This window comes from Ochotona curzoniae, unplaced genomic scaffold (assembly GCF_017591425.1).
Source record: "Ochotona curzoniae isolate NIBS_2020 unplaced genomic scaffold, NIBS_Ocur_1.0 contig_1014, whole genome shotgun sequence".
NCBI classification, from domain to species: Eukaryota; Metazoa; Chordata; class Mammalia; order Lagomorpha; family Ochotonidae; genus Ochotona; species Ochotona curzoniae.
Window position 1 is genome coordinate 15,716,484 of NW_024464920.1, and position 26,699 is coordinate 15,743,182.

The following is a 26,699-nucleotide window of genomic DNA, read 5'->3' on the forward strand; positions in this document are numbered from 1 at the left end:
TGTAGCTATAACTTACTCCAACCATTTCTTCCATCCTGACATTGCTGTTTACCCAGCTTGGAGTCTACATCTCATCATTATCATCCCCACAGTCATGTCCTGCTGGATAATACACATCTGATAAAATCTTCATCTTATTTACCAAGCTCCCCATACATCACATTCATGGATGAGCAATAGCAGGAAAAAACCACATAACCTTATCACCTGGATTAGTTTTACATTAAGTATGATTGCCTCATGTAAGGGCAAAGGAGCTACTTGAAATAATATCTTTCCAATCTATACATTCTCTTAATTTACCAGATCTTTGCTTTCCCAATCATTACCTCTGCACTGAGCATCATCTATGAGCTTATAATAGATTCATAATTTCAGAAGCTGCTCTAAATCTACACCAGAATACTCATTAATACACACAATAAAGTTTATGAAGTAATGTTTTCCCACCTCTTACCCTCTACTGATTCTGCTTTGCATTTCACTGAGAAAACAAGCACAGAAAGCAACTCCAGAAGCTTCTATTTCATTTATTCACTTGCCTTTGTTCATGCTCATATAATATGCTTTCCTTGTTATCAGACGTCGAATGGCAGTTCTAAGTCCTTGACTTGTACAACAGATACCATCTATCTGCTCTGACTTGGTTAATTTGTCCAGCCATCCTCCATGATTACTTTTCTCACTTTTACTAGACTTACGTATTCTTTGCCTTTTCAACCTTAAAAATACTTGACACTGTTATCCTATTTTCTCTCTTGACCACTTGCTTTGCACCAAAACACTTCTTATTAATATCTTAAAGAGTTCTGTGTATTAACTGTCTCCAATTACTCGTCCCCCACTCTTTTAAAGTTACTTCCATCAGGCTTCGGTTCTTATTACTTTACCAAAAATGATTATTTATGCCAACATGTATGCTTTAAAAAACAACAACAACAACAACAAAAACCTCCTATGTCTGAAAAAAGTGGCTTTTTAAAGAGTCCAGACCTAAATGAGTCAAGTTATCAAACACTAGTATTTAAGTTTTTTGGAATAAATCCTGCAAACTAATTCTACCTAATTGCCCCTAACAATAATACTTTTTTTCTTAAAAAAAATAAGCTCTTCATTAATTTGTTATTAGTAATGCTTACCTGGTTGAACATGGGTGGCCTGCAAGAAGAATTTCAAAGCTCTCTCAAAGTTCTTTTCATTTTCCAGAGCATGACCTACATTATTCCATAATTTGGCATTATTTTTATTTACCTTAAATACAAGTACAGATAGAAATGAATTAGAATAAATAAATGGGCTTCAGTTCACAGACATTTATTGAGTAACCTGTTAGGAACAGTATATTCCTCTCAGATGTTCCAAAAGGTTAGGAAGGAGCCATATTTATTTTTCCTCCTACCCTATGAAATTAACAGTCTAATCACAACAGTCTAATTGCACATAATTTTTCTTTTTATACTAAAGGGTAAGGTTTAAAAAGATCATTTGAAACATTTACTTATTTTTGTTTTATCTAAAAAACAGGCAGATGAAAGTACACAGAAAAGCAGGAAGAGATCTTCCCTGCCTTTAATCATCAAATGCCCACAACAGCCAGAGTTAGGTTACAATGAAGGCAAGACCCGGAAACTCAATCCCTTTGTCTCACATGGGTAGAAAGGACCCATGTACTTGAGCCATCACCTGTATTCCTGCATGTACACCAGCAGGATGCTGGAATTGAGATCAGAAGCTGTGGACATCCCAAGTGGTTTAATCACTGAGACAAACACTCTGCTATTTAAACTGGATACCTTAATATTTTAATGCTTAGTACTTTGTGCTTTTTGAAACTCTTTTTCAGGGATAAGTGAAAGTAATAATGTGCATCTTAAGAATCCGTGTAGGGGGCAGCATTGTGGTGTAATGAGTAAAGCCATTGCCTGCAATGTTGGAATCTCATATGGACACCAGTTCAATTAACAGCTAACTCTTCTCCTGATCCAGCTCCCTATGACAGCACCTAGAAAAGCAGAAGATTGCTCAAGTCATCAGGCACCTGCACCCGAGTCCTGGCTGCAGGCTGAAGGTAGGCCCAGCCTTAGCCACTGAAGCCTGCAAGACCTCTCTGGCTGTCTCCCCAAAACCCTCTCTGTAGCTATGCCTTTCAAATAAGTAAAATAAATCTTAAAAGAAAAACCAAACTAAGAAAAAAATTTCTGGTATTCTGATTAAAACATTTTTTATCAATTTACACATTCAAACAAACATATAAGGCAGTGTTTAAAAATATCATAAAATATTGTGTATTATGAAAAATTGCACCAAATTAAGCATCCATTTTTCCATTTCTGAAGTCATTTTATAAAGTATTTAGGAAATTATTCATATACTTTGAACGCAGATAGAGCTTATGTTTGAATAAAATAGCAATTACTTTCATTAATGTTTGACTTTCATTAATGTTGACATTTAAGTGTCTAATTACAAATGCAGTGAGACAGCTTAAAACATCTATCAGAAATTACTGTGACACACTTTACTTCATTCTGAGTAATACTTCACCTTCAAGGCTGACATAAACAATGTATATTCAGATTCCCAGTCCCAATTTCTGTGAAGGGTTTTTAAGGCATGAGTGAGTATCACCACGGACAGAAAAACCCAGGAAAGCTTTTTAAATACACTGTAAGAGAAAAAAAAGCAAAACAAAACAAAAATCTACATTAAAAAAGTTACTTTTGTTCTCAAAAGTAAGAAATATATTAAATGTTCTTAAACATTAAGTCTGACTTATTTATTTTTGGAGTTTACTTTCTGCATAAATTTATTAGTATGCATTTACATAAGGAGATGTTCTGTACATATTCTAATTCATTTTAACAAGCATTCCAGTTTAATTGCAAATGAAAAGAATTCAGTAAGACCTTCAAATTTAGACTTGTGTTATATTATCAGGCAGAACCTTGGTATCTGTTGGAGACTGGTTACAGGACACCATGGAAATGCCAAAAACTGTTGATGCACAGGATGCTTATATAAAATGGTACAGTATTTCCAAATAATCTATTTGTATTCTGCTGTACCTTCCAAGTATGTCAGCAGATCATAACACCGCCTACAGGGTGAATGCTATGTAAAAAGCTGATTACTACTTACAGAACAAGAAAGCCTGTTAAGCTCAGTACATATTTTCTTTCTTTCTTTTTTTTTTTTTTTGTTCAATTTCTTAGAGAGACAGAAGGCTATCACGTGTTGGTTCATTGTTTAGATGCTCCTAATGGTCACAGCTCAGAAACTTAACCCAGGTCTCCTACATGAGTGACAATATCTTAATTACTAAGTCATCACCGATAGATCCAATTAACTACAACAAGAGTATGGATCAGAAAGTACTTGGCAATTAGATGCAGCCAGGCAAAAAATCTAAAACTGCTGATTACCGGCTGTGTGATCTTGGTAAACTGAGGTGACCTGTATAAGTTTCAACTTTCTTGTCAGCAATAGGCAGATAAGAAGCATAAAGGTTAATAGCCATTATGGCCCTTGATATTTGATAAGTGCTAAAAATGAACAGTGATTAAAATTGGATACATGGATAGTAAGAGAAAAGGTCTGGTAGACTGTGATAAAAATAGTAGGAAAGATATGATCTATGAAGCATATGCAATATGACAAATCAGGCTTTGAGTAAAACTGAAAAATACAAATATTCAATGGGAAGGTACAGGAAGAAAAATCAGCCAAAATAGACAGAAATAGAAACTGAATTAGAAGAGATACTTTATATGACATCAGGGAAATAAATTTCAAACAACAGTAACTGGATTTAGCTACTAGGAGGCAATTGTTACATGTGTTAGCACAGCAATGTAGAGAGAAATCAAAGCTCTGTGGATTGAAAGGGGACTACAAAATGAAAAAAAGTGAGATGTGATTATTTCCTTTAAAAATTGCAAACTAAATTTACTACATTTACATTAGTATTAATTGACCAATAAAATCTGGTCATTTTAGTACCACAGCAAAATCTGTACAATGAGAAAATACCTATTGCAATTTTAGTTTCTAAGAATACTGTTACATAATTATTAACTTATGGTAACTAAGATACAAACATTATGGGGAAGAATATTTTTGCCAGCAAGAAATTATAAATTGCTTAGAATACGCAGTTTTCATGCATTTATTCCCCATGACTCACTTATGTAGGATGACTATCATTTCACTGCATATAGAACTGGTAATGGTCGTTTGTGAATTCACTCTTAAAAATAAAGTTATTTTTATATGGGTCTGACTCAAAGTTTGTTCTGCTTCAGGCTGTAAAGTAAAATTACATAAACAGGAGAAAGAACATAGGATGAATAGGTGCTGTGGAAGTTTCTTAATCTAAATTAGAGACAAATCAGAATCAGGATGAAAACCCAACAGATACAGAAGTATGACTTATGAAACTGAAATAAGAATGGATGTAAAATCCCTAGTGTCAGATTTAGTTTTTTGTTAGTAAGCATCACAGAACGTAATATCTTGATTCACCTTTTGTTTGAAATTTTCTGCCATCCATGTGCTACCAAAATACAGAATCCCATGCTTGGAACATATAATACTCGCTCAGCAACAACAAATCCTACTGGAAAAAAAAGGTTCGATGCAGGAATAAATGGTAATGCCATGAAAGAAAGTGCCTAGAAAGAAAACAGACAGTTGAACGAATTAAAAAATACAAGGACATTCAACACTGAAATCCAAACATTTTATAATTTCATTTGGATAATCTGGATGAAATCACATTCAACACCTTGAGGAATAGTAATTAACACAAATAAGGTTATTTATGGATGTTAATATACATAAAGACCATCACTAAGAGGCAAACACATAGTAAAAAAACAAAAAGAAAAAAAAAAACTAACCAAAAAACCCCAGAATACAATTTTTAAAAAGCCTTTTTAGTAATTAAACTGAGGTCTCAGATCACAGGGCTTAGGAAGCAGCGGCATCTTCAATAATGAGAAGTATGACACTACTCTGTGGCCGAGAAGCAAGTGAGGGTACAACATGGTTCACTGCTTCAGAAGGTTTAAAATCCAGAGACAGGCTCAATCTTGGATCAAGATAAAAAAAAAATAAAGAAAACGAAGACAAAAGAAATGCTTCATGATTTCAGAGTTTCTACCAAATAAGGGAAACACTAATCACACTGATTTTACATGCAGAATGTATTCATCAAATTATACCTAAAAATTAAGTTCTGACACATTTCATGATTACCTAAATAAACTTATCAATTTGAATGGTATGAACAAAACACATTTCTTTTACAAAGATTCTTTTGATGAATTAACTCTTGTTTAATCAGCCTAGATCTGAAGTTTCATACCATTAAAACAGTCTTAGAAGAATCACCAGGGTATCGGAGACTGAACACTCCCAAAGTCCCCAGAAGACAAAAGAATGCAAATGTGGCAAGATTTCGAATATCCAGGAATGACTCTATCAGTGGTATTGTCCCCATTGTCCAATCACAGCAAAGCTCTGAAGGATTTAACAGAAGCCAAGCATTCACAGGAAGGAGGTAGTTAAAAGTTAGCTGCCTTGTAGGAGTTGGGCTTACAGCAGCTGGGTTGTCAAACCTGCACAGGATATGAAAAAGAAACTAGTTAAAATACTTTTAAACACAAAATTGATAGTCACAAATAAATAGAACACTAAAGAATAGTAAAAGAGTAAGTATATGTATTTCATTAAAAAGGCCAAACATAAAGTATCCCTATCTCAGAATCTAGCTATACTTCAAAAATAACAGCTTTTATAATGAGGAACTCTTTGAAGGGCAAACACGTATTTGTGGTTTATCATCAGACTAATTCAGATGTATATACTATAAGGATTCAGCAGAATGACTCCACTAAATCATGAACTTTTGATAGGAAAAAAAATAAGCAACTAAAAGTAAATAACAGACTTAAAATAAAATGGTGTATAAGGCAGTGAGCAATATGGAACAGTGGGTTAATCGCCCCCTTGGGAAGTCTGCATTCCAACACAGTGCCTAAGATGAGGTGTCGCCTTTGGTTCTGATTCATCTTCTGCTAATGTGCGCCTTGGGTGCAAGCAGAAGACAGCCCAAGTATTTCTGTTCCTGCTACCATGTGGCAGCCCTGGATGGAGTTAACACTGCCTGGTTTAGCCTAGCCCAGCACCACTGGCTACAGGCATTCGGGGAAAAGCAGTGGATCTCTTTGTTTCTGCCTTTCAAATATTTATATACTTATATACATATATATATAATTTAAAAGATAGCAATAATTGGACCCAGAGGGCCCATCCCAACCTAGTCTTAATTGATCAGATGGGCAAAAGCCATTTTTGATAATTCTACATGTTTATATACTAATAAGAGAGCATCAAAGCACATGAAACAAAATTGATTTAGCTGCAAGGAAAAACAGACAAAACTGCAATTAAGATTAGCTCTCACATACTTAATAGAACAAGTAGACAAAAATCATTAAGATTCAAGTATATAAAAGTTAAAATATATGCTTATTTTTTTTCAGATAATATGTACTTCCCATGAACTTTTTTTTTAAAGATTTAGTTTATTTTTATTGGAAGGATAAACTTAAAAGAGAAGACAGACCAAGACAAAGACCTTCTGCTCACTGATTCACTCCCCAAGTAAAAGTAGCCTCAAAGGCTGGAGCTGAGCTGGTCCAAAGCCAGGAGCCCACAGCTTCCTATAGTTTTCCCACATGGGAGCAGGGTTCTAAGGCTTTGGGCCATCTCCTGTTGCTTTCCCAGGTCACAAGCAGGGAGCTGGACGAGAAGTAGGGCAGCAGGGACTGAACCAGCACCCATAGGTGAGCCTGGCACTTGCAAGGCGAGAATTAACCCTTGAGCCATTGCACAGGGCCCATCTAACCAACTTTAAAACTCCCAACATCAAAATCAACTTTTTAAAAAATTGCATGTTACACGAACTTTTTCAAGTACTCTTATACATGCATGCCAAAACCTACTAATTTGTATATTTTAAATATATGTCCTTTAAAAATATCTATTGATTGCACTTAAAATCCAAAGTTAAAAACACAAAATAAAAAAATAAAAAAAGAGCCAGAATTTCATACCTTGTGAATACTGGAAGTTGGGACTGAATAACCTGGACTCGAACCACAACAAGTAACAATGTACTGAACATCAGGACAATGAGTTTGATTAGTGTCTGCAGCATAGACAGCGGAATGCTACTCTTTCCTCGGAGAAACTGGCCAGCAGTAGTACACAATAATGGCAAAGTATACTGAAAAGAAAGAATAAAAGTCTTAAACAAGTAACAGTACAGTATTCAAAATTTTGAATAATGTGGTATATGCCAAATACAAGAGTATAAAATGACTATAATTACAAAATAATATGAAATCACTCACAGAACTGATAACCAACAAAACAGCTTAATAACCTAATCCAATGATTTATAACCTCATATTATTACATACTTTTCCAAAATTGGACAACTCTATTATTGAAACTGGAAAAGAATTATTAAATATTAAAGATGTCTTAAAATGACAAGTTAGCAATTCTCAGTGGGTACTAGAAAAATATACCTATGTCTAGAAGCTCTTTGGCATCTTGAATGGTAAGAAAACTGATTTCTGTAATGTTACATTTAGAACATAAATTTATGAAAATCGGATTCAAGTGTGACAAAAGACAGGAACAAGAAAATGCTTTCCCTTACCCCCTGGGCGATAAACACTTCATACACACAGCAAATCCCCACCACTGTTATTCCTTGTTCTTTACACAGTGTTGCAACAGCCACTAAAAACACTGTCAATGCAATAGGAGTCCACACTGCAATTGAAGGAGAGAAATAAAGCTAGAAATAAATACAGCATGAAAAACAATCTTATAATATGATAAAAGGTATGTTACACCTTACTTGTAATTCCATATCTACACTGTTGTTTTCCTTTCTGTTAACACTTTCAACTTTAAGATGCATTTAAATTTTCCAAGCAAATATTGCCTTCTCTAGGTGAAACATTAAGATATACAATATGCACTCAACCTCTCGTGCAGCTAAAGTGTAACTAACCAAGCATTAACTTTTACTACACTTGATCTTAGCCAGAAGTCCGAGAGGCAATACCAAACACATAACTTTTAAAACAAAGGCAGGGTGTTGAATGTGGTGATAAAAAGAAGTATATGAATGAGACAACTATGTGATGGTTTAAAGAAAGAAAATTCAAGAGAAAAAAGTAAATGCAGCTGGCTGAGAACAGTAAGAAGGTTTGGATTATTCGGTTATAATGAAACAAAGTATGGAAAAAATGACAGGGGACATGGCTAGATAAGTACATGGGCCTGATCATGGTACTGACAGGCACATTAGCTTTCAAGTTACCACTTATGCTTTGCTTAGGATGGTACCTACAGAAGCTATTGTCTCTTTCAATTCCTTACCAGTTACTGGCTTGCCTGTAACATCTTTAGGGACTCTTACTACATTTTTTATAAATAAACTAAAGCATGGAGAGATAATTAATTTGTCTAAGGCAATATGTGGAGCTAGTAAGTGAACAATAGGGCTGGAATTTGAAACTAGAATCTAGAGTTCAGGTTGTTAATCACTATTCTATGCTCAAACTCTTAAAGTATAAAGCATATAGCAACAAATGGCAAGATTATTCATATAACAACTCTAAGAAATACTAAATTATTTGGTTGAGCTACTTATTTTTTTAAAACTTCAGAATGCAGGCATATAAAAATAGATATATTACAAGTTCTTTCACACAACAGTGAAAAGCTACCAACAATTTAGGAAGAAAAAACTGGGAGTAAAGTTTAGAAATAACCTAATGTTCAGGTTATTATGTGAAGTTCCTTCAGCGATCACTAGGCCCACAAAAAAATCTTTTTTTTTTTTTTTTTTGCCTGGAATTATTTAATAAGATTTTTATGACCTGCCACAGTAGCCTAAGGGCTAAGTCCTTGCCTTACATGTGCTGGGATCCCATATGAGTGCCGGTTCTAATCCCGGCAGCCCCAACTCCCATCCAGCTCCCTGCTTGTGGTGTGGAAAAACAGTCAAGGATGGCCCAAAGCCTTGGGGCCCTGCACTCACGTGGGAGACTGGGAGAGGCTCTGGGCTCCTGGCTTTGGATCAGCGCAGCTATGGCCACTGTAGCCACTTGGGGAGTGAATCATCAGACAAAAGCTCTTCCTCTCTGTCTCTCCTCCTTTCTGTTTATCTAACTTTCGAATAAAAATAAATCTTTTTTAAAAAATAAGATTTTTAAATTTATTTACTTTTTAAAAAAAGTATGAAGAGGTACACATTTATGTGTTCCCCTGTCTCAGTTCCAAGAAGACAATCCCGATTCCCCTGCTTCTCTTCTATTTCTTCCTTCTCTCCTTTCTTAACAGCTTTTGCTAAGACATGATTTTATCTACTCAACATTCACAGGCTTAAGTTTTCAAAAATCTTAACTTTGAACAAGTAAAAAGTAGTAAGACTCCAGTTCCAAAGGAGTATTAAGAAGCCCTAAAAATGAGTATAAACAAGGGCTACTGATGACAATCACCCCCCAAGAAACCACTCGGCTAACATACATTTTTTTTGGCAGTCTACCTTAACTGACATATATCAGAGAAAATATGTGATATTTGTGTCTTTCAGTCTGGCTTATTTCACTTTACATGATGGTTTCCCATTGTTTCCATTTTGTTTTCTGGCCATGTCAGGCTTCATTAGGATGAATGAAATCATGCATACAAAGCACTTTCCAGGGTAGGCACACAGTAGGAGTTCAGTAAATAGCTGAACTACTATCAACATATGAGAAAAGTTACACTCCAGCAGGATTTTAACTTTGCCTAAGCAATACCACAGCCTACCTGCGTTATTGTTGAAACAAAGACAACTGAAGTGCTAAATCTAGTATCACTACAGATTAACAGTAGATGGAGCCGGGACTGACTCCAAAACACTTGCACCCAAGGGCTATCTGGTCCTTCAAATCAAATTATGAGGAGCCTCAAAAACACCATGGAAAATGAAATTAAAAATTACATTTATTCTGGTGCAAAAAATGTCTGAAATGCATGCAGATTTTTCATAATATGCAGTTAAAATAGAAATTACACAAAGCTTTAAAGATACTGATGGCAGATTACTTTGTATTTCCATACATGGCAAAAAAAATATAAAATCTAGGTATAGTAGATAGTATTCTATAAGAAGAATATGAAATAAATAAAAATTTACAAGATTTACAGCTATCAAATCAAATGTTGGACATTTACCTATGGAGTTGTCTGGTCCTTTTGATTTGGTGTATGACAAAAATGCAGCTAGAAAAAAGATAGATGACAAAAGTTCTGCTCTTCCCACAACGCCTGTTACCTAGAAACCAAAACGGGGCGGAAGGGGAAGCTGACATTATTGAAAGCATCGTGTAAACTTAAACATAATTTCAGAGCAATTCATTTTAGCAACCAAATAATGTAACTCTTTAAGGAATATTTTTTGCATTTTAAGTATTCTTTGGGTACCCTCAGGTCATGATTTTGTGTATTTCCACACAGAAACTTAGTAAGTTCTTATGTTATTTCGAAATAGTGTAGACTCAAAGGAAATTACAAACATGTACAAAGAATTCTTGTAAATTACCATTTTGTTCAATGATGTACATTATATAATTAATATAAGTCTCCAGAATACTTCATAACTTAAAAAGTGCTTCAAGTTCATTTTCTAAAAAAAGGCAAGCACTCTTAAAAATAGACTTTGTACGATATATCTTACAATAAATCTATAAATCCAAGTATAAGAAGACAATAAAATTTAAAAGATCATTGTAAATCACAAAAGCTTACATACAAAACTCCAAACCATGGCAAAGTGGCTCAACAGGTTAATACTCTGCCTGGCAGCACCAGCATTCCATTTGGGTGCTAGTTTTAGTGCCAGTTGCTCCACTTCCTCTCCAGCTCCCTGCTTATGCACTGGGGATCACCAGGGAATGACTCAAGCCCTTGGCCTCTCCACCCACATGGGAGACCCAGAGGGAGGTGTGGACTGGCTTTGGACCAGTTCAACTATGGTCATTGCAGCCATTTGGGCAGCGAACTAGCAGATGTAGAGAAGATCTCTCATTTTCTCTTTTTCTCTGTCTCTCCTCTCTGTACATCTGCATTTCAAATAAAAGTAAATGTTGTTAAAAAAATAAACATGAAACTCCCAAACTTCTCCTTTTAAAGTGTTTTAAATAGTGGCATGGTAGCCTACTGGCTAAAGTCCTTGCCTTGCTAGGATCCCAAATGGACACTGGTTTGTATCCCAGCTGTTCCACTTCCCTTCCAGCTCCCTGCTTGTGGCCTAGGAAAGCAATTGAGGATGGTCCAAGGCCTTGGGACCCTACACTCGCCAGGGAGACCTGGAAGAAGCTTCTGGCTCCTGGCTTCAGATTTATTCAGCTCTGGTTGTTGTGGCCACTTGGGGAGTGAACCAGCAGATGGAAGATCTTGCTCTTCGAATATCCTACTTTCTGTAAATGTCCCTTCCCAATAAAAATAAATAAATCTTAAAAAAAAAAAACTGCTTTAAAAAGTAAAAAAAAAAGTGTTTTAAATTTATGGCAAAAGTTCTAAAATCCTACTATTGTTGTAATATATGGAAAATGCCTCCTGAGCTACACAACAAAAGACTCAGTCAGTTAGTGAGAAAGAGACAAAATTTCCTCAAAATACACACATTCACATTTTACTTAAAACTGACAGCCAGCAACCAAGCAACTGAAAGCTCTTCCTGGGAGTTTTGGAGTTTTGAGATTATCAAGAGAAAATAATGTTAAGATATCTTGTTACACTTGCACATACTTTGATATATTTTCATTTTTAAATGTTCCTGGTTATTTTTTATCCTTTAAAAGACAAACACTGGCAGATCTGCAGATAATATTTGAAATCTAAATCAATAAAAAATTTGAAAACATTCTTATATAGTTAAGTCTAATAGATTACTTGTATCTTACATTCTTGAATGATTAAATATTTAGTTTTCAAAAACTTAAATTTAAAAACTATGTGATACAAGATGAAGCTCTATAAAGTTTAGATTTATTGTACCAATGTAAGAGTGTAAATAATTGCATTATCACAGTTAAGGTTTCTTTCATATATGTTATAGTCGTTACAACAATACCACTCTAGAGTTTTACTTACTGCTTCTGTGTGTATTGGGTGCACTGTAAAAAGCAGAGCAGCAATCACACTACTCCGGTTGTCCAGAAAAAGCTTGCAGACTTTCAGGAATATCACACTAACAATAGCATGAAAAATCATATTTAGGAGATGATATGACATTGGTTTGAGCTCACTAAACAGGTAATTTAAGCGAAATGTCAACACTGTTAAGGGACGGTAAGACTTGTGACTTCTTTCCTAAAAGGAAATACAATCAATCATTAGTAAACTACCTTGATCCTTCAGAAGATAAAAAGTAATCACAGCATTTGTTATCCCTGCTGGACATTTGACTAATAACAACAAAGTAAAGAATCAGCCCAGGAATTAGAAATGTAAGACCCTTTCATTATATTGTTCTCTCCTTCCTGAGTCCTAAAGCAGAGTGATTTCTTGACTGATAGATACAAATAGGGTGGAGAGAGAAGAGCAGAGGAAGAAGGTTAGACTATTAATTCATCTTCCACACAGACTGTTTTGAAGAATGGTTAGGATAATGGCGGTACTGGTCAAGTTAGGGCAGTGTAGCTTGTGTCTCCACAGCTTGCCTTCCTACCTCTTGCACCTTACACTAAGGCAAAAGTACTATACATAGTTTCTGGATAGATCTTCAACAGGAAACATCAAAACAGAACGTTTATCAGTTTCCTTCAAACTGAGATAACCTAAAAAGTTACTCACTAGTTGGTGTATAAAAACTTCATATTATGTATTACCTCTTTGGCACAAAGGTAGACTTTAAAGTCACACCAATTTACTGGGGAACATTAGGAAATAAAAGACGCAAGCATCACTAAGATTCTAAGAGCACCTAAATATTTCTATTGATACTGATTACATACACTAAGCACTTAGATTGTCCTCATCTGACAAATTTCTGTACAACCTTAAAATTCTGGGCTCAACACAGTAGCCTAGTGGTTAAAGTCGTCACCTTGGATGCACTAGCATTCCATACAGGAACCAGTTCCAATCCTGGCAGCCCCGCTTCCCATCCAGCTCCCTGCTTGTGACCTGGAAAAGCAGTGGAGGACAGCCCAAAGCCTTGGGACCCTGCACCTGTGAGGGAAACCTGGAAAGAAGCTGCTGGCTCCTGGCTTTGGATCGGCACAGCTGTGGCCATTGCAGCAGCTTGGGGAGTGAACCAACAGATGAAAGATCTGTCTCTGTCTCCTCTCTGTATATCTGACTTTCCAATAAAAATAAAATAAAATCTTTTTATAAAAAAGATGACCTACCAAAGTATTTAGTTCTCATAAATAAATGGCATATATGAGGCATTCAGTAAATATTCTAAATACATTACTAAACTCATATAAAATCTACTGTTGGCATTCTACAACTGCTTATTAAATAAAGTATTACTCAATATTCAGTTTTCTATAAAAGAACACATTCTTTTCATTGCAGCCTGGGCCTCCACCTGTGGTGCTCATTTGTATCCTGGTTGATCCACCTCTCATCAGCTCCCTGTTTGTGGCCTGGGAAAGCAGTGGAGGATGGCCTGAAGTCCTGGGACCCTGCACCTGCAAGGGAGACCAAGAAGGGGCTCCTGACTTTGGATTGGCTCAGTTCTAGCAATCGTGGCCACTTGGGGAGTGAACCAGCAGATAGAAAATCTTTCTCTCAGTCTGTCTCTTTCAGAGCTCTTTCCTGTAAAAAAAATTAAAAAATCAAAAGTTTATCTGGTATTTGTGAATCAGCTATATCCCTACCAAATTTGGAGAAAAAATGGAAAAAAGGAAAAAAGATGATAGGAAAAAAGATGATAAATTGAGAAGTTAACTATTACAGAGTTTTAATAACAATTTACTAAACATCTAAGTGGCAGATGTTGTAAACAAATAATTGACATTTATCCTAAAGGTATTATTCTCTTATATGCATCAGGCAAATCACCCGATATCTAACATTTTTCTCTGCATCACATGGATATGTGATACCATACTTTATATGATAGAATTAAACTTATAACCTAACCTGTGTGCCCCAGGTTCACGTTGGCTTCCTCCAAAACATTTTTTCTTTTAAGGATTTCTTTTTATTGGAAAGCCATATTTACAGACAAATAGAGACAAAGATCTCCAGTCTGCTGCTTCTTTCCCTAATTGTAACAACAGCCAGAAGACCTGAGCAGATGCGAAGCCAGGAGCCAGGAGATTAATGCGGGTCTCCCACACAAGTGCAGGAACCCAAGAGTTTGGCCTATCTTCTGCTGCTTTCCCAGGCCCCAAGCAGGGAGCGGGATGGGAAGTAGGGCAGTTAGTGCACAAAGTGGTATCTATTTGGGATCCTTGTGCTCACAAGGCAAGGATTTAGTCACTTACACATAAGACTGGGGTACTATGAAACATCTTGTTTTAAAGATGTATTTTATTTTTTATTGCAAATTCAGATATACAGAGGAGGAGACATAGAAAGGAAGAGCTTCCATCACTCTCCAACTGACTGTAATGGCCAGAGCTGTGCCAATCTAAAGCCAGGAGTCCAGAGCTTTTCCAGGTCTCCCACGCTGGCACAGGAACCCAAGGCTTTGGTCCATCCTTGACTATTTTCCCAGGCCACAGGCAGGGAACCAGATGGGAAGCAGAGCCACCAGGACTAGAACCAGCACCCATATGGGATCCCAGCACATTCAAGGTGAGGACTTTAGCCACTAGGCCACCATGCCGGGCTAACCATTTTAACACCAACCTTCAAAACAGTTACTGCAAGAGTAAAAGCATCCTTCTGAAGAAGAACTAAACTTTTGGATTCTAAATATCAAATCAAAACAACTGTTAGGTAAATTTAAAAAATTAACTTGATAGTCATTTTTTCCTACAGAGAAATGGCAATAGGACTTACTTTTCACTTTTACCGCGAAGGCCTATTTATACTAATGCTACTACAATAAAAACAGTCAAAAATATCACAGTCAGCTCTTTTGTCTGACTCACAAATTAGAAAGAATAAAAATAGCCAATGAGCAAAGATACTTTTTTTTATTCTATTGCTCTCCCTACAAATTTGGTCTTTACATAATATACTTCTTTTAATGAAAGAAAGCCAAAGTACATAGCCAAGGGAATACTCAAGTCCTGCTTTAAAGAAGATAATCAAATTTTCAACTTTTCTTCCAAACAAGTTATTTATCACTTTTATTTTTGGCAAGGGGAATCGCTTAACTGTTATAACAATGTTGATAAATAAAGAATTTAGAGTAACAAACTACCTGAATATATTAAAATCGAATACTTAGAAGTAATACATAAAGACATACCTCAGACATAGGAGTTCCCCAGAAATCATTCTGAAATAATGTTTTTAGGGGCGTAGATGGATGTAAGTCTTTATTATCCAGGATCGCTGAAACATCATCAAAAACGAATCCACAGAAGAGGCTGTTCCAATAACAGGCAGTAACCACACCTACTATTAAGGTTATTTCTTTGAGGTTAATGTAAGCCATCTTTTTCAGAAGTTCTTGTGGATAAACACTGGAAATAAAAATCACATAAGACAGATGAATTAAGCAACACTTTTTTTCCCATTTACCATTTTAGTATTGATAGAAAAAAAGAAGAAGACTGTACTGTAATTCTGTCGGAGAAAACTGCAGCTCGCATACTATCCACCTTTGAGGAGTATCACCTGATTACCTCTCACAGTCTAACCTAAGGCAGAACTGTTCTTCAAGTACAGTTTCTGACCTCTAATACAGTCCTTTAGTTCAACAATGCCCTTTTGGACCAGTCTTCTGCACATTTATCTATACTTTACACCTTCACAATTGAGTACAAGTGCACACACATACTGTAATGGGGGAAAAAAACAGCAACTCAAGGTATCCATCATTAGTAATATGCAAACATACAGTCCTGAGTGGGTTAGAAACCTCTTTTCCATAAATAACCTCATGTCCCTTACCTGGTAAACCAATTCAGTTGTGGTGACAAACTACAGTTTGGTTAACTGTTCCACCCACAGAATAGTTTAAAAACAACAGAAAAGAATCTGATGTATTGGAGACACTGATATATTTGCTTCATAACTGTAATTTAAAATACAGTATTATATATTGATATTTTATAACTACACACAATCATTATTGACAATGCAATTTTTGGATTCGGCCTTTTTAGTTGAAAAGTATAAGAATTTAGTTTTGTTTATAAATAGTAACAGAATTTTTTTTCCCAAGAATTTGAGAGTTGATGCAACTTTGACTTACTAGCTTTGTAAGAGTTGTTAAGTATCGAGAAGGGCCTGCCTATTAGGTCAAGTATCTGGATAAAATTAAAAATTTCTTATTCTACTTTTTAAGGTTTATTTAAAAGGTGAGTTTATCACACGTACACATGGAGCACGTTCAGGGTTGGTGAAGATCTGAAGGAGAAAAGTTTCTGCCCTCCTTTCTGTGTCCACAGGAAGAAAGAAGGCCCTTCTGCAGCGCCAGTCTTCATTCTTGGGGAGTGGTTTCACGATAGGCCCTCAGATCTCAGATGACAAGTACAGAATAGGAGAGGGTCACTGACTGACAGGCAGGTGGGATTTACAAAACACTGGGCGAGTGTGGCTTCTAACTAGTGACCCTAAGCTAACTACCCACCACTCAGTCTCATTCTTCCCTCAAGAGATTTTTGACCTGAGGCTGCTGAAGTCACATCTTCTCTAGTTAGCTCCTGCTGATTAGGGATGTAGGGTCTGCCTGTCCTGGTTTGAAACCCTGTCTCATTTAATGGCTCCCTCTCACAAGCTGGGGAATGTTCACTCAGTATCAATGGCTATGGTCCCCACATCTTCATGGTTACTGTGAGATGCTGTTGGTTTCTCTGCATGGAGGTCAGCAATGTAGGTGGTCTAATGGTGCAACCTGCACGCAGAGTCTAGACCACATATCCAGAGGCTCTGATCCTTGAGACAAGAAACCCTGACATGTTTGAGTCCATCATGAGATGACAAAATGTGCTACTTCCAAAGCTTTAGTACCCTGCACTCACGTAGGAGACCCAGAGGCAGCTCTTGGCTTCTGGCTTTGGATCAGCTCAGCTCCGGCCATTGCAGTCACTTGGGGAGTGAATCAACACCTGGAAGATTTTTCTCTCTGTTTCTCCTCTCTGTAAAGCTGCCCTTCCAATATAAATACTTTAAAACTACATTTATACATTGAGATCTGGGGTTGGGTGTACTCCCCAGGCCATGTCACTATACTCAGTGGCTTGCTGGCAAGTGCTGAGGCAACAGGTGGGCTGGCACCAGGGGCCTCCTAAGAGGTGTCAGAGCCAGGGTTCCAGGCACGGTGGGGGTTGCAGCATAGCTGTACCAATGCCAGAAGCTGGTACATTACAGAGCTGAAGTCATGCTCTGGGACAAGAAGATATGGAAAGCTGGGCCTCCCAAGGCCAGGGACCTAAGGTTTTGGGCCATTCTGTGTTGTGTTTCCGGCCACAAGCAGCGAGTTGGATGGGAAGTAGAGCAGCCAAGACATGAACCTGTACTCATAAGGGATGAAAGTGCTTGCAAAGGGAAGATTAACCAATTGAGCCATCACACTGGGTCCAACAGATGCGGTTTTAAATCAGGGCAATCTGGGGTTAGCACTACAGCAGAGCAGGTTAAACTGTTCTTTGGAATGGCAGCATCTCCTATCAAAGTGCAGCTGGAGTCCCAGCTGCCTGGCACCAACCCAGCTCCCTGTTAATGGGTCAGGAAGGCAGCAGACAATGGCTCAGGTACATGGGCCCTTGCAATCGAAATGGGTGACCTGGATGGAGTTCTGCACTCATAGCTGCTACAAGATCACACCCAGCCATTTGCACGTAGATGGTCTCCTGCTGTCAAATATATAATTTCTTTTTTAAAAAAAAAAAGGCAATTTAAACAGATTTTAAATGTGGCTAATTTCAAAGCGAATTGTTATACAGAAAAAATGGTACGTCACTTTGTAAACAGATTATTCAAATGTTAAAGGTTGAAGGAATATAAGACCATAAAATACTAGTTCAGTAAGACATAATTTCCAATTGTTGGTGGTGCTATTGTTTGAATATGGTTTCAGTATGTCCCCAAAAAACATCACATGCTAGAAGCTTGGTTCTCTGTGTAGAGGTATAAAGGTGATAAAAGTCTAAGAGTGGAGGCTTGTGGAAGATAGGCAGGTCACTGGAAATGGAACACAGCTTCTGAGAAAGGATCTAGCCTGAGATTGTTTTGCTACAGAAAATGGACTAAAGCAGTCAAGACACACACACACACACACACACACACACACACACACATTTACGTAAACATATGAATAGTCACTTTAGGTTGCAAATAGCTTCATTTTGGTAACTGATATGCTAGGTTCTAAGGTAATTATCAAAGATCTGAACTTGATTTAATGTGGAATGTCCTCTATGCCTGGTTTGAACTCATTGTAAATGAAATACTTCTTATTATGGAATGGGAATATGAACCATTCTTTCTTCAAACGGGAGCAGTACTTTAAGTTCCTGTCACATAGTTTTGGACTCTATTACATTAGAACAGAACGAAGAGAAAGAAGGGAGCAAAAAAGTGCTGGCTTGACCACTGTGTTGGGGGGGAGGGGTTTTCAAAGTTCTCTGGGGAAAAACAAAATAAAACCAATCAAAAAGCCATCCCACTGGAGGCTGTCGCCAAGTACCCTTTATCTAGCTTTTACCCTTACTCCTCTGGAATGGGCCAGTCAATGGTTTTCATTACTGCCTTGTGTTTCTCACCATCATCTCTCTCTGAGTTGGATCCCTGGGGGGGCTACCCTGCGAGAACTGCAGAGTCCTGTGCTTTGAGCTCCTGCACGCACCCCAGAAGCTGCACTCTTTTCCTTCCTCTCATATTAGAATCCTTTAAAATTCTACCCTATTTCCTCTTTATAGGCTCTGAATTACTAATGAGTTTAAGAAACATCAAGTCAGTTTATCAATGAGGTGCTGACCTTCTTTGGTTATCCCTGCACAATGTTATTTACTTTGGAGAAGCTTTATATGTGAACTCGGGTAGGTTACAATATTCAATTAAACATTAACATAGGCATTGATATAAAAGCAACTACCACACGCTAACTTTAACAGTAGCTTCCTTAATGTGGACAGACATTCCTTAATGTGGAATCAATCACCTGAATCCCTTTAAGAGCAAATCTGAGGTTTCAGTGAGAACCTTAAAATTGCAGCATCAGATCCTGTTGGACAGTTTCTAGCCTGCCATCCCTCTCTGCAGATCTGGAATCGTCTGTCCTATAACCCTTGATATTAATTACTGATCACAATGCTGCTCCCCCCAAAAATTTTTTAAAACATTCCCAGGGAGTGAGGAAAAAAAGGAAGAGCAAGGTTGTTCTGTTGCATGCCAGTAGTTCTGTTATGGAGCCATGTTAAACCCTTAGCCAAAAGACTCATCTTTAGGGTAGAGGTTGGAAAGATATAGAAGGATTAGACCAGGATAAAGAGAGAAGCAGACATGATTCATTAAGGGGCATTACTGTAACAATCTAACACTGCTGCTAGTTGTAGGAACTTACAACTTCTTTCCTAGGCACAAAAGCATACTCAAAGTTTGAGAGAATGAAGAACTCATTTATGAGGCTTGGCGTGGATAACAGAGGAGCTAAAGTCCTCACCTTAAAGGTGCCAAGATTCCATATGGGCGTCGGTTCTGGTTCTAATCCTTGCAGCCCTGCTTCCCATCCGGCTCCCTGCTTGTAGCCTGGGAAAGCAGTGGAAGACTGCCCAAGCCTTGGGAACCTGCACCCACGTGGGAGACCAAGAGGAAGCTCCTGGCTCCTGGCTTCAGACTGGCTCAGCTCCAGCCACTGTGGCTGCTTGGGGAGTGAACCATTGGATGGAAGATCTGCCTTTCCAATAAAAATAAATAAATCTTAAAAAAAAATTCTACTACAATTAAAATCACTCATGCGCTACAACAAAGAGACACAAAATTTAATTCCTTAAACAAAACTCTACTGAGAATTTACTTTTTGTAATGACTGAATAGTGCACTTGTGAAAAAGTTAAACCTATAAGAAAAATGTATACAATCTTTTTGAAATTTAATCCAGAAAGTTCTCTCAAGGGAAAACTAGCAAATATCTTCTAATTTCATTTCTATATTATCTTACACATTAAGAGCGGCTTATTATCACTATTGTAAACTATGTAAAAGTTGGTCTGCCCCGCAATTTGCAACCCTGTATTAAGGCTGACTCAGTCTCCTGGCAGTGAACCAAGGCAAGTCCCTGCTTGTTTCACACTGCTGGTAGCCAGGAGAGCAAGGACAAACAAAACTCAATTATGCACTGTGGATACTAAGTGTCTCACCGCCTGGCGAAGAGTAAGGTATCATTCATTTGCCCAACAAGGAGTGGAAATAACTCTTCAGGAACATATATCTATTGACTATTAGAAAAAAAAACAAAAACAGAGGTAGCACCTGCAACAGGTAAGGTTTCTACCTGATTTTGGTTAGACATAGCCACTCCTAAAAGTCAAGCAGAAAGGCTGCAAGTCCAGACAAGTGTTTCAGTACAAATAAGGCCAATTATAAAATTCTTAGAGAATCCCGTTCATTGGTGAGAACTGAGACAGAAAATTTAATGAAAATAATGGTGGGTAATAATATCTTAAGCAAGATTTTGCTTTTAATCAAGACTGAGACCTAGCTTCCATGAACTTTTTTTTTTTTTTTTTTTTTTTAAAGATTTATTTTTATTATTTTTTTTATTGGAAAGGTGGATATACAGAGAGGAGATACAGAGAGGAAGATCTTCCATCCGATGATTCACTCCCCAAGTGAGCCGCAACGGGTCGATACTATGCCGATCCGAAGCCAGGAGCCTCTTCCGGGTCTCCCACGCGGGTGCAGGTTCCCAAAGCTTTGGGCCGTCCTCTGCTGCTTTCCCAGGCCACAGGCAGGGAGCTGGAAGGGAAGCGGGGCTGCCGGGATTAGAACCGGCGCCCATATGGGATCCCGGGCGTGCAAGGCGAGGACTTAACCACTTGCGCCACCGCGCCGGGCCCGAGACCTAGCTTCAATCATTTGGAAATTATTTTCTCTGAAACCAGACTTGAGGCTGGAGCTGTGGCATAGTAAGTTAAGCCCCAGTCTACAGTGCTGACATTGTGTACAGGTTCAGATTTTAGTCCGGGCTGTTCTACTCCCAATCCAGACCCCTGCTAAAGCTCCTGGAAAAGCAGTGGGAGCTGCAGCAAGTCCAGGGGCCTTGCACCCATGTGGGAGACCCAGAAGCTCCAGGTTCCTGGTATCAGACTGGTTCAGCTCTAGGAACTGGGGCCACTTGGAGAGTGAATTAGCAGACAGAAGATCTAGTTCTCTCTCCTCCTCGGTAAATACTTCAAATAAGAATAAATCAATAAATCTCCAAAAGGAGGACAAGTAAATGATTAAAAATAATAGTTGCAATGAATGGAAAAATGAAAACCAGGGTACATCAGTGAAAATCACAGGTTCTTATTATGAAAATCAGTACGTAGTATTAAGAGTACTGTATAACGTGAAGGTATTTCAAAAAACTCAGGGCAAGTAGAATCAGCTTATTTTGATGCTTAATACGAAAAGTGACTCTTTCTAATATACATATTCCATGTATTTTTGAAGATCCTGCCAATGTATTCAATAAATACCACATTTCACCTCTGCCATTCTCTATTAAATTGTAAATTAGGAACACTACACATGAACAGTTCCGATTCGGAAGTAAGCCAAGGTCCAGGATTAGAATGATAACGAATAAAAATAGCTAGCGCAAACAACCAGGCCCCCACACAAGCTGGCCCTCAGCGGCCTGAGAACATGTCCTCCATCTGTGCCTCCTCACACCACAGCATTTAAGTTCGGGCACAGAACTTCGCCTCTCCCAGCCGCAGTTTAAGTGGAGAATGCTGACACCTGAACCTGTTTGGCCTGCTGCGAAGACGGAGATAACAAATGGTATTTGGCATAAAATTCTTCTTAAAAGAACCCCAAAACTGTTACTTCCACAAATCTAACAAACGCTTCTAAATGTATCCCAAACAACTGGTTTGTAAGAAATCTAATTCTAGGAGAAGACGCCCCCCAGTCCCCAAGGTAAAGATAAAGATACATCTTATTTATTTTCAAATGTGGAAAACTTAGCAATCAGTATAGCAAGCAACACAAAACAAGAGCCTAAACAACAACAACAACAACGGGTGGCGAAGGGAGGCCACCAGGCCCTAGGAGCTGGAAATGTCAAACAGATTCCAAGTCTACAGGTGAAGTTATCCGAGGCTGACCCACTCTGCAGGAGGGCTGAGAGCGGCAGCAGCAGCACCGTTTGCACGGTTAGCAGCGGCAAAGCACCTGCCAAGTCACTTTCACGGAACGGCACCCTCCGTGACCAAGCAAGGGGCAGCGCAGGACCTTCGCCTGCTCCCCGCGGTGGCCGTGCTCGCCGGAGCCGTCCTCCTCGACACCACACCGCCTCGAAACCCCGCCAATGCGCGGGAGGAATGCGAGGATGCCACCGCAGGCCAGCGGGACCGAGGGCTGGGGAGGCCAGTGCTGTCCTCGCCGCGACCCTCGCCTTGGCCCCCAGACCGTCCTCCCGACCGCCCTCCGCCCCACCAGGGTCCCAGGCAAGCGAACGCCGGTGTTTTCCGGAGAGAAACGCCCTGCAACACCGCCCGAGTCGGAGGTGAGGGTTATCCCAGCCCTGCAGACTCCGGCCCAGCCCTTCCGCCCGTTCCCATCCCGCCCGGGTCCGCGCCCCTCAACTCGTCCCCAGCCTCACCTGGGAGCGGCTCCACCACAGCGGCGGCTCAGGGAAGGCTCAGGAAGCGCGGCCCAAGCAGGGAGGCCGCCGAGCCTCAGCCATGGCTCACCTCGCTCCGGGAGGGTGCCGCGGGTTCAGCTCGGCCACCACGGCTCCCGCCTCCCGCTCCGGCCTCCGCCTCCCCGCCGCACGGCACGCCGGGAGGCGTCCAGGCAGCACTGCATTCTGGGAATTGAAGTCCTTCCCTTGGACCTTCACCCTTGAGTTCAGGGGAATCTGGCGGGGGAAGTCTAAACGTAAAGCATGCCCCCTCACCGTCGTGAAATGTAGGCTTGTTTGCATCCGGGGTCTTGCGTGGGTCTTGGCCTGGGGGATCCTGTCGCCTAGGAGCCGACGCCGCTGTGACTTGGCGGGAACCGGACTCTGGGCTGTAAGGCGGTGGGCAGCGATCCCGAGCCCGTGTGGGGCCCACCGCTGGTCTGGGTGGAAGGATCAGTGTATTCGGAGCAGCATCTCTGCGCTAGCAGGTTCTTTACCCTCAGGGCCCGTAAGCAACGCCCTGGTTCCCCCGTTCCTTCCGAGCTGCGGTCCCCCAGTCCTCTTGCTGCCCTCTCCCTGCTCCAGTCCCCGTTTCCGTGACACAGCTTTTACTCTTTCCAGCCGTTTATTTCTGCACTCGTTAACCCCCAGAATCTGGGAGTCGGTTTCAGCTTTGCAAAAAGCTGGGTGCTGCCATGGTGGTGAAGGGCTTGGAGGAGGGGACCCAGATCAGTGTCTGAGCTAGATTAGGCTTAGCAATGTGGCTGTCATGTTTTGTTTTGCCGGTACAGTGTCTGATGCAAAGCGCTGACTGCAGTCCTTTAAATCAAGGCTATTTTGTCGACTTGTTTTGAGTTTAAGGAGCCACAGTTACAATGATGCAATCTGTAAACACTGTAAGTTACTGTATAAACACTAATGCTGTTAACCATGAAAATGCTAACACCTCCTGTTTTGTTACAGAAGGTGGAACAACACAGGGAAAGATTTCAGGATGCCACCTAACATAAACTGGAAAGAAATAATGAAAGTCGATCCAGATGACCTTCCTCGGCAAGAAGAACTTGCAGATCATTTATTGGTCTCCTTGTCCAAGGTGCTTACCTAATAAATATCACATAGCTAGTCCACAATGCACCCAACTACGATGAATTTAAGTTGTCCCTAAAATGGTTGAATTTTACAGCTGGAAGAGTTCTTGTGGCTGAAAGCTGATAAAATGGTTGCTTTTCTGTTTGTTTAGGTGGAAGTAAATGAGCTAAAAAGTGAAAGTCAGGAAAATGTGGTACACCTTTTCCGGATTACTCAGTCATTAATGAAGGTTTGTATGGAGTAGTTTTTAACAGCAGCTGGGCCTGTTAGAGGAGATTGCAGAACCTTAGATAATCTCCGTGAAAGTCTGTGGCAGTGTCTGGATAGCCACTCCAGGATGACAGCCTCAAATGAGAATGGAATGTAAGCAGAGTAGAAGATTTGGGAGTTTTACTCCACAATGCCTAGAAGGAAGAGTAGGCAAAACAGAAACAGTATGGTTAAATGAATGTAACATCACAAAGGAGTTTACCTGGAAAATTATGAGTTAGAATAATAATAATTGGAACAGCAAAAAGGAAACAATGGAAAAGATTGCAAAAATTGAAGTTATAATACTAGCTATAAAGCTTGAGGGAAGAGAAAAAAATAAAAGCATTTCAAATTTTAAAATTATAGGCTTAAGTAAGAGATTCATTGGTTTGTTCATTCAACAAGAATATACTGAATGTGTTCAAGTCTGACTCACAGTAGTTGTTAGGGATTAAGACAGTGAATTAGATAAAGCCTTTATTCTCAAGGTTTGAATCCTGGCATATTCAAATGGTGTTGTTTCTTTAGATGAAAGCTCAAGAAGCAGAACTAGCTTTGGAAGAGGTTGAAAAAGCCGGAGAAGAACAAGCAAAATTTGGTCAGTGCCTTACAATGTTTAGTATAGTGTGAAAGTATTCTACGTATTCATTAAATAGTGTAAAATTAAATTTAATGTGTAAAGTGTTATTTATTTCGAGAGACATTTCTAAAAGCCCTGTATGGGTCTATTAAATGATATTCACTTTTTCCTCCATTAGCTTAAAATCATGGTGGGGCTGTTAAAAGAATTTATTTTATTGGGATCCATTTATTTGTTTGAGATCAGTCTGATTAATTGAAACACTTCTATTTTTTTTCATAGAAAATCAATTAAAAACTAAAGTAATGAAACTGGAAAATGAATTGGAGGTATGTTTTTTTTTTTTTTTTGGATTCCCTGGGGGTTAATTGTCGTGTTACTTGATTATATTTGGGTGATTTTTGGCTGGAAAAATTATAAAGATCACCTTGTTCTCATTTCTGTTTAATATGGATTCTGTGTGCCTTTTATGTACCTTAAGCTCTTATAAGGATTAAGGAACTAATTGTGACCCAATAGTATTAGTTGGATGGAGCTTAGAATCTGAAGAAATATGCAGAAGGTATATTTGAGGGACAGAAATGGTGGAGATTTGACAAATGATTATATAGGGATATTATAGAAAACATAGTTTTTGCCAAAGCCAGGCTCCAAAAATGAGTATTGTTGGAAGTAGTAAATATATTGAGATCCTGGAGCATATAGGAAGGAATGTTGTATGAATCTGTTCCTTTGAATGGAGAAAGGTCGTCTTCGTGTTGGGACGGGAGGACGAGTGGTTGTATAGAGAATTTTTACATGGGTAGGTTTGGTAGCTGGAAGAAGTTGGAAACAAGGTTCTATGCTAAAAGTAAGAATGGGAAATGGGGTGGTTAGAGTTTAAAGGTCTCAGGAAAAGGTAGAAATACTTCAATACTGAAAAAAGAGCGAGAAAGTAGAACTCGAGTCAGATTTTGATTCTAGTCCTATTTCCTTATCATGTTGACTTTGTCAGCTTGGATGAGTTTTGTCTTATCTTCTGCTGTATATGTAGCTTCAAGAAAATGCCTTTGTAATAAATAGTTAGTAAGTGAATAAACTATGGATTAATATTGAATTAGCATTTAGCTGGGCAGCTATTATGAAATAGAAGTCCAGGGCAGTTGAAATTACTAGTAGGAAAGTGTTTGTAAAATCTTACATGAATAGGAAAGAAAGCCAACATTGGAAGGATTTAAACTTGGGGACAAGAGATGTTAAGGGAGTATAGAAATGTGTGAGGTTAAAGGATATAATGGAAAGTCAGAGAGACAGAGAGCATGGTGTTGCATCTGCTGGTTAACTTCCCAAATGGCTGCAGTGGCAGAGCTGAGTCAGGCTAGGCTGGGATCTTCTTCTGTTTCCCCCATGTATGATAGGAGCCCAAGGACTTTGGCCATCTTCCATTGCTTTTCCCAATCTACAGTAGCTATCTGGATTAGAAGTGAGGCAGTGGGGCGCCAACGACCACCGAGCTGGGATGCTGGCATTGCAGGCAGTGGCTCTACCTCTGAGCCACAACACAGAGCCCCTGGGTGAGCTCTGGATGGAAGACCATGAACCACACACCTGCATTTTAAGACAAAAATCTTGGGAAGTTGTTTTATTGCTACCATAATTAGAGATGGAAAACCCAAATATTATGTGAGAGTGTCAACACTTTTAATGGATGCAGAAGAAAAAAAAATGGTTAAAGTAGATTGTAACTGACCT

The 26,699-nt window shown here is 39.0% G+C and overlaps 2 protein-coding genes across 4 annotated transcripts in view; one reads left to right on the forward strand and one right to left on the reverse strand.

Moving 5' to 3' along the window:
- The window catches only part of TMTC3 (transmembrane O-mannosyltransferase targeting cadherins 3), a 41,443-nt gene extending 18,277 nt beyond the window's left edge, over window positions 1–23,166 (reverse strand). Inside the window, exons 1-10 of one of the 3 annotated variants that reach the window (XM_040981068.1) lie at window positions 23,024–23,166; window positions 15,512–15,728; window positions 12,229–12,447; window positions 10,309–10,408; window positions 7,733–7,848; window positions 7,119–7,291; window positions 5,366–5,618; window positions 4,522–4,670; window positions 2,545–2,665; window positions 1,140–1,251 (exon numbers count right to left, since the gene is read on the reverse strand). In XM_040981068.1, coding sequence (XP_040837002.1) covers window positions 1,140–1,251; window positions 2,545–2,665; window positions 4,522–4,670; window positions 5,366–5,618; window positions 7,119–7,291; window positions 7,733–7,848; window positions 10,309–10,408; window positions 12,229–12,447; window positions 15,512–15,700 — 1,432 coding nt within the window. In that variant the 5' untranslated portion in view covers window positions 15,701–15,728; window positions 23,024–23,166. Of the gene's footprint in view, window positions 1–1,139; window positions 1,252–2,544; window positions 2,666–4,521; window positions 4,671–5,365; window positions 5,619–7,118; window positions 7,292–7,732; window positions 7,849–10,308; window positions 10,409–12,228; window positions 12,448–15,511; window positions 16,346–23,023 lie in introns of those variants that run through there. The other 2 variants (XM_040981077.1, XM_040981086.1) reach the window with 2 other exon arrangements.
- Window positions 23,167–23,399: 233 nt separating this feature from the next.
- CEP290 (centrosomal protein 290) overlaps window positions 23,400–26,699 on the forward strand; it is a 69,504-nt gene continuing 66,204 nt past the window's right edge. Inside the window, exons 1-5 of the mRNA XM_040981100.1 lie at window positions 23,400–23,532; window positions 24,008–24,140; window positions 24,288–24,365; window positions 24,917–24,986; window positions 25,251–25,297. Coding sequence (XP_040837034.1) covers window positions 24,039–24,140; window positions 24,288–24,365; window positions 24,917–24,986; window positions 25,251–25,297 — 297 coding nt within the window. The 5' untranslated portion in view covers window positions 23,400–23,532; window positions 24,008–24,038. The remainder of the gene's footprint in view (window positions 23,533–24,007; window positions 24,141–24,287; window positions 24,366–24,916; window positions 24,987–25,250; window positions 25,298–26,699) is intronic.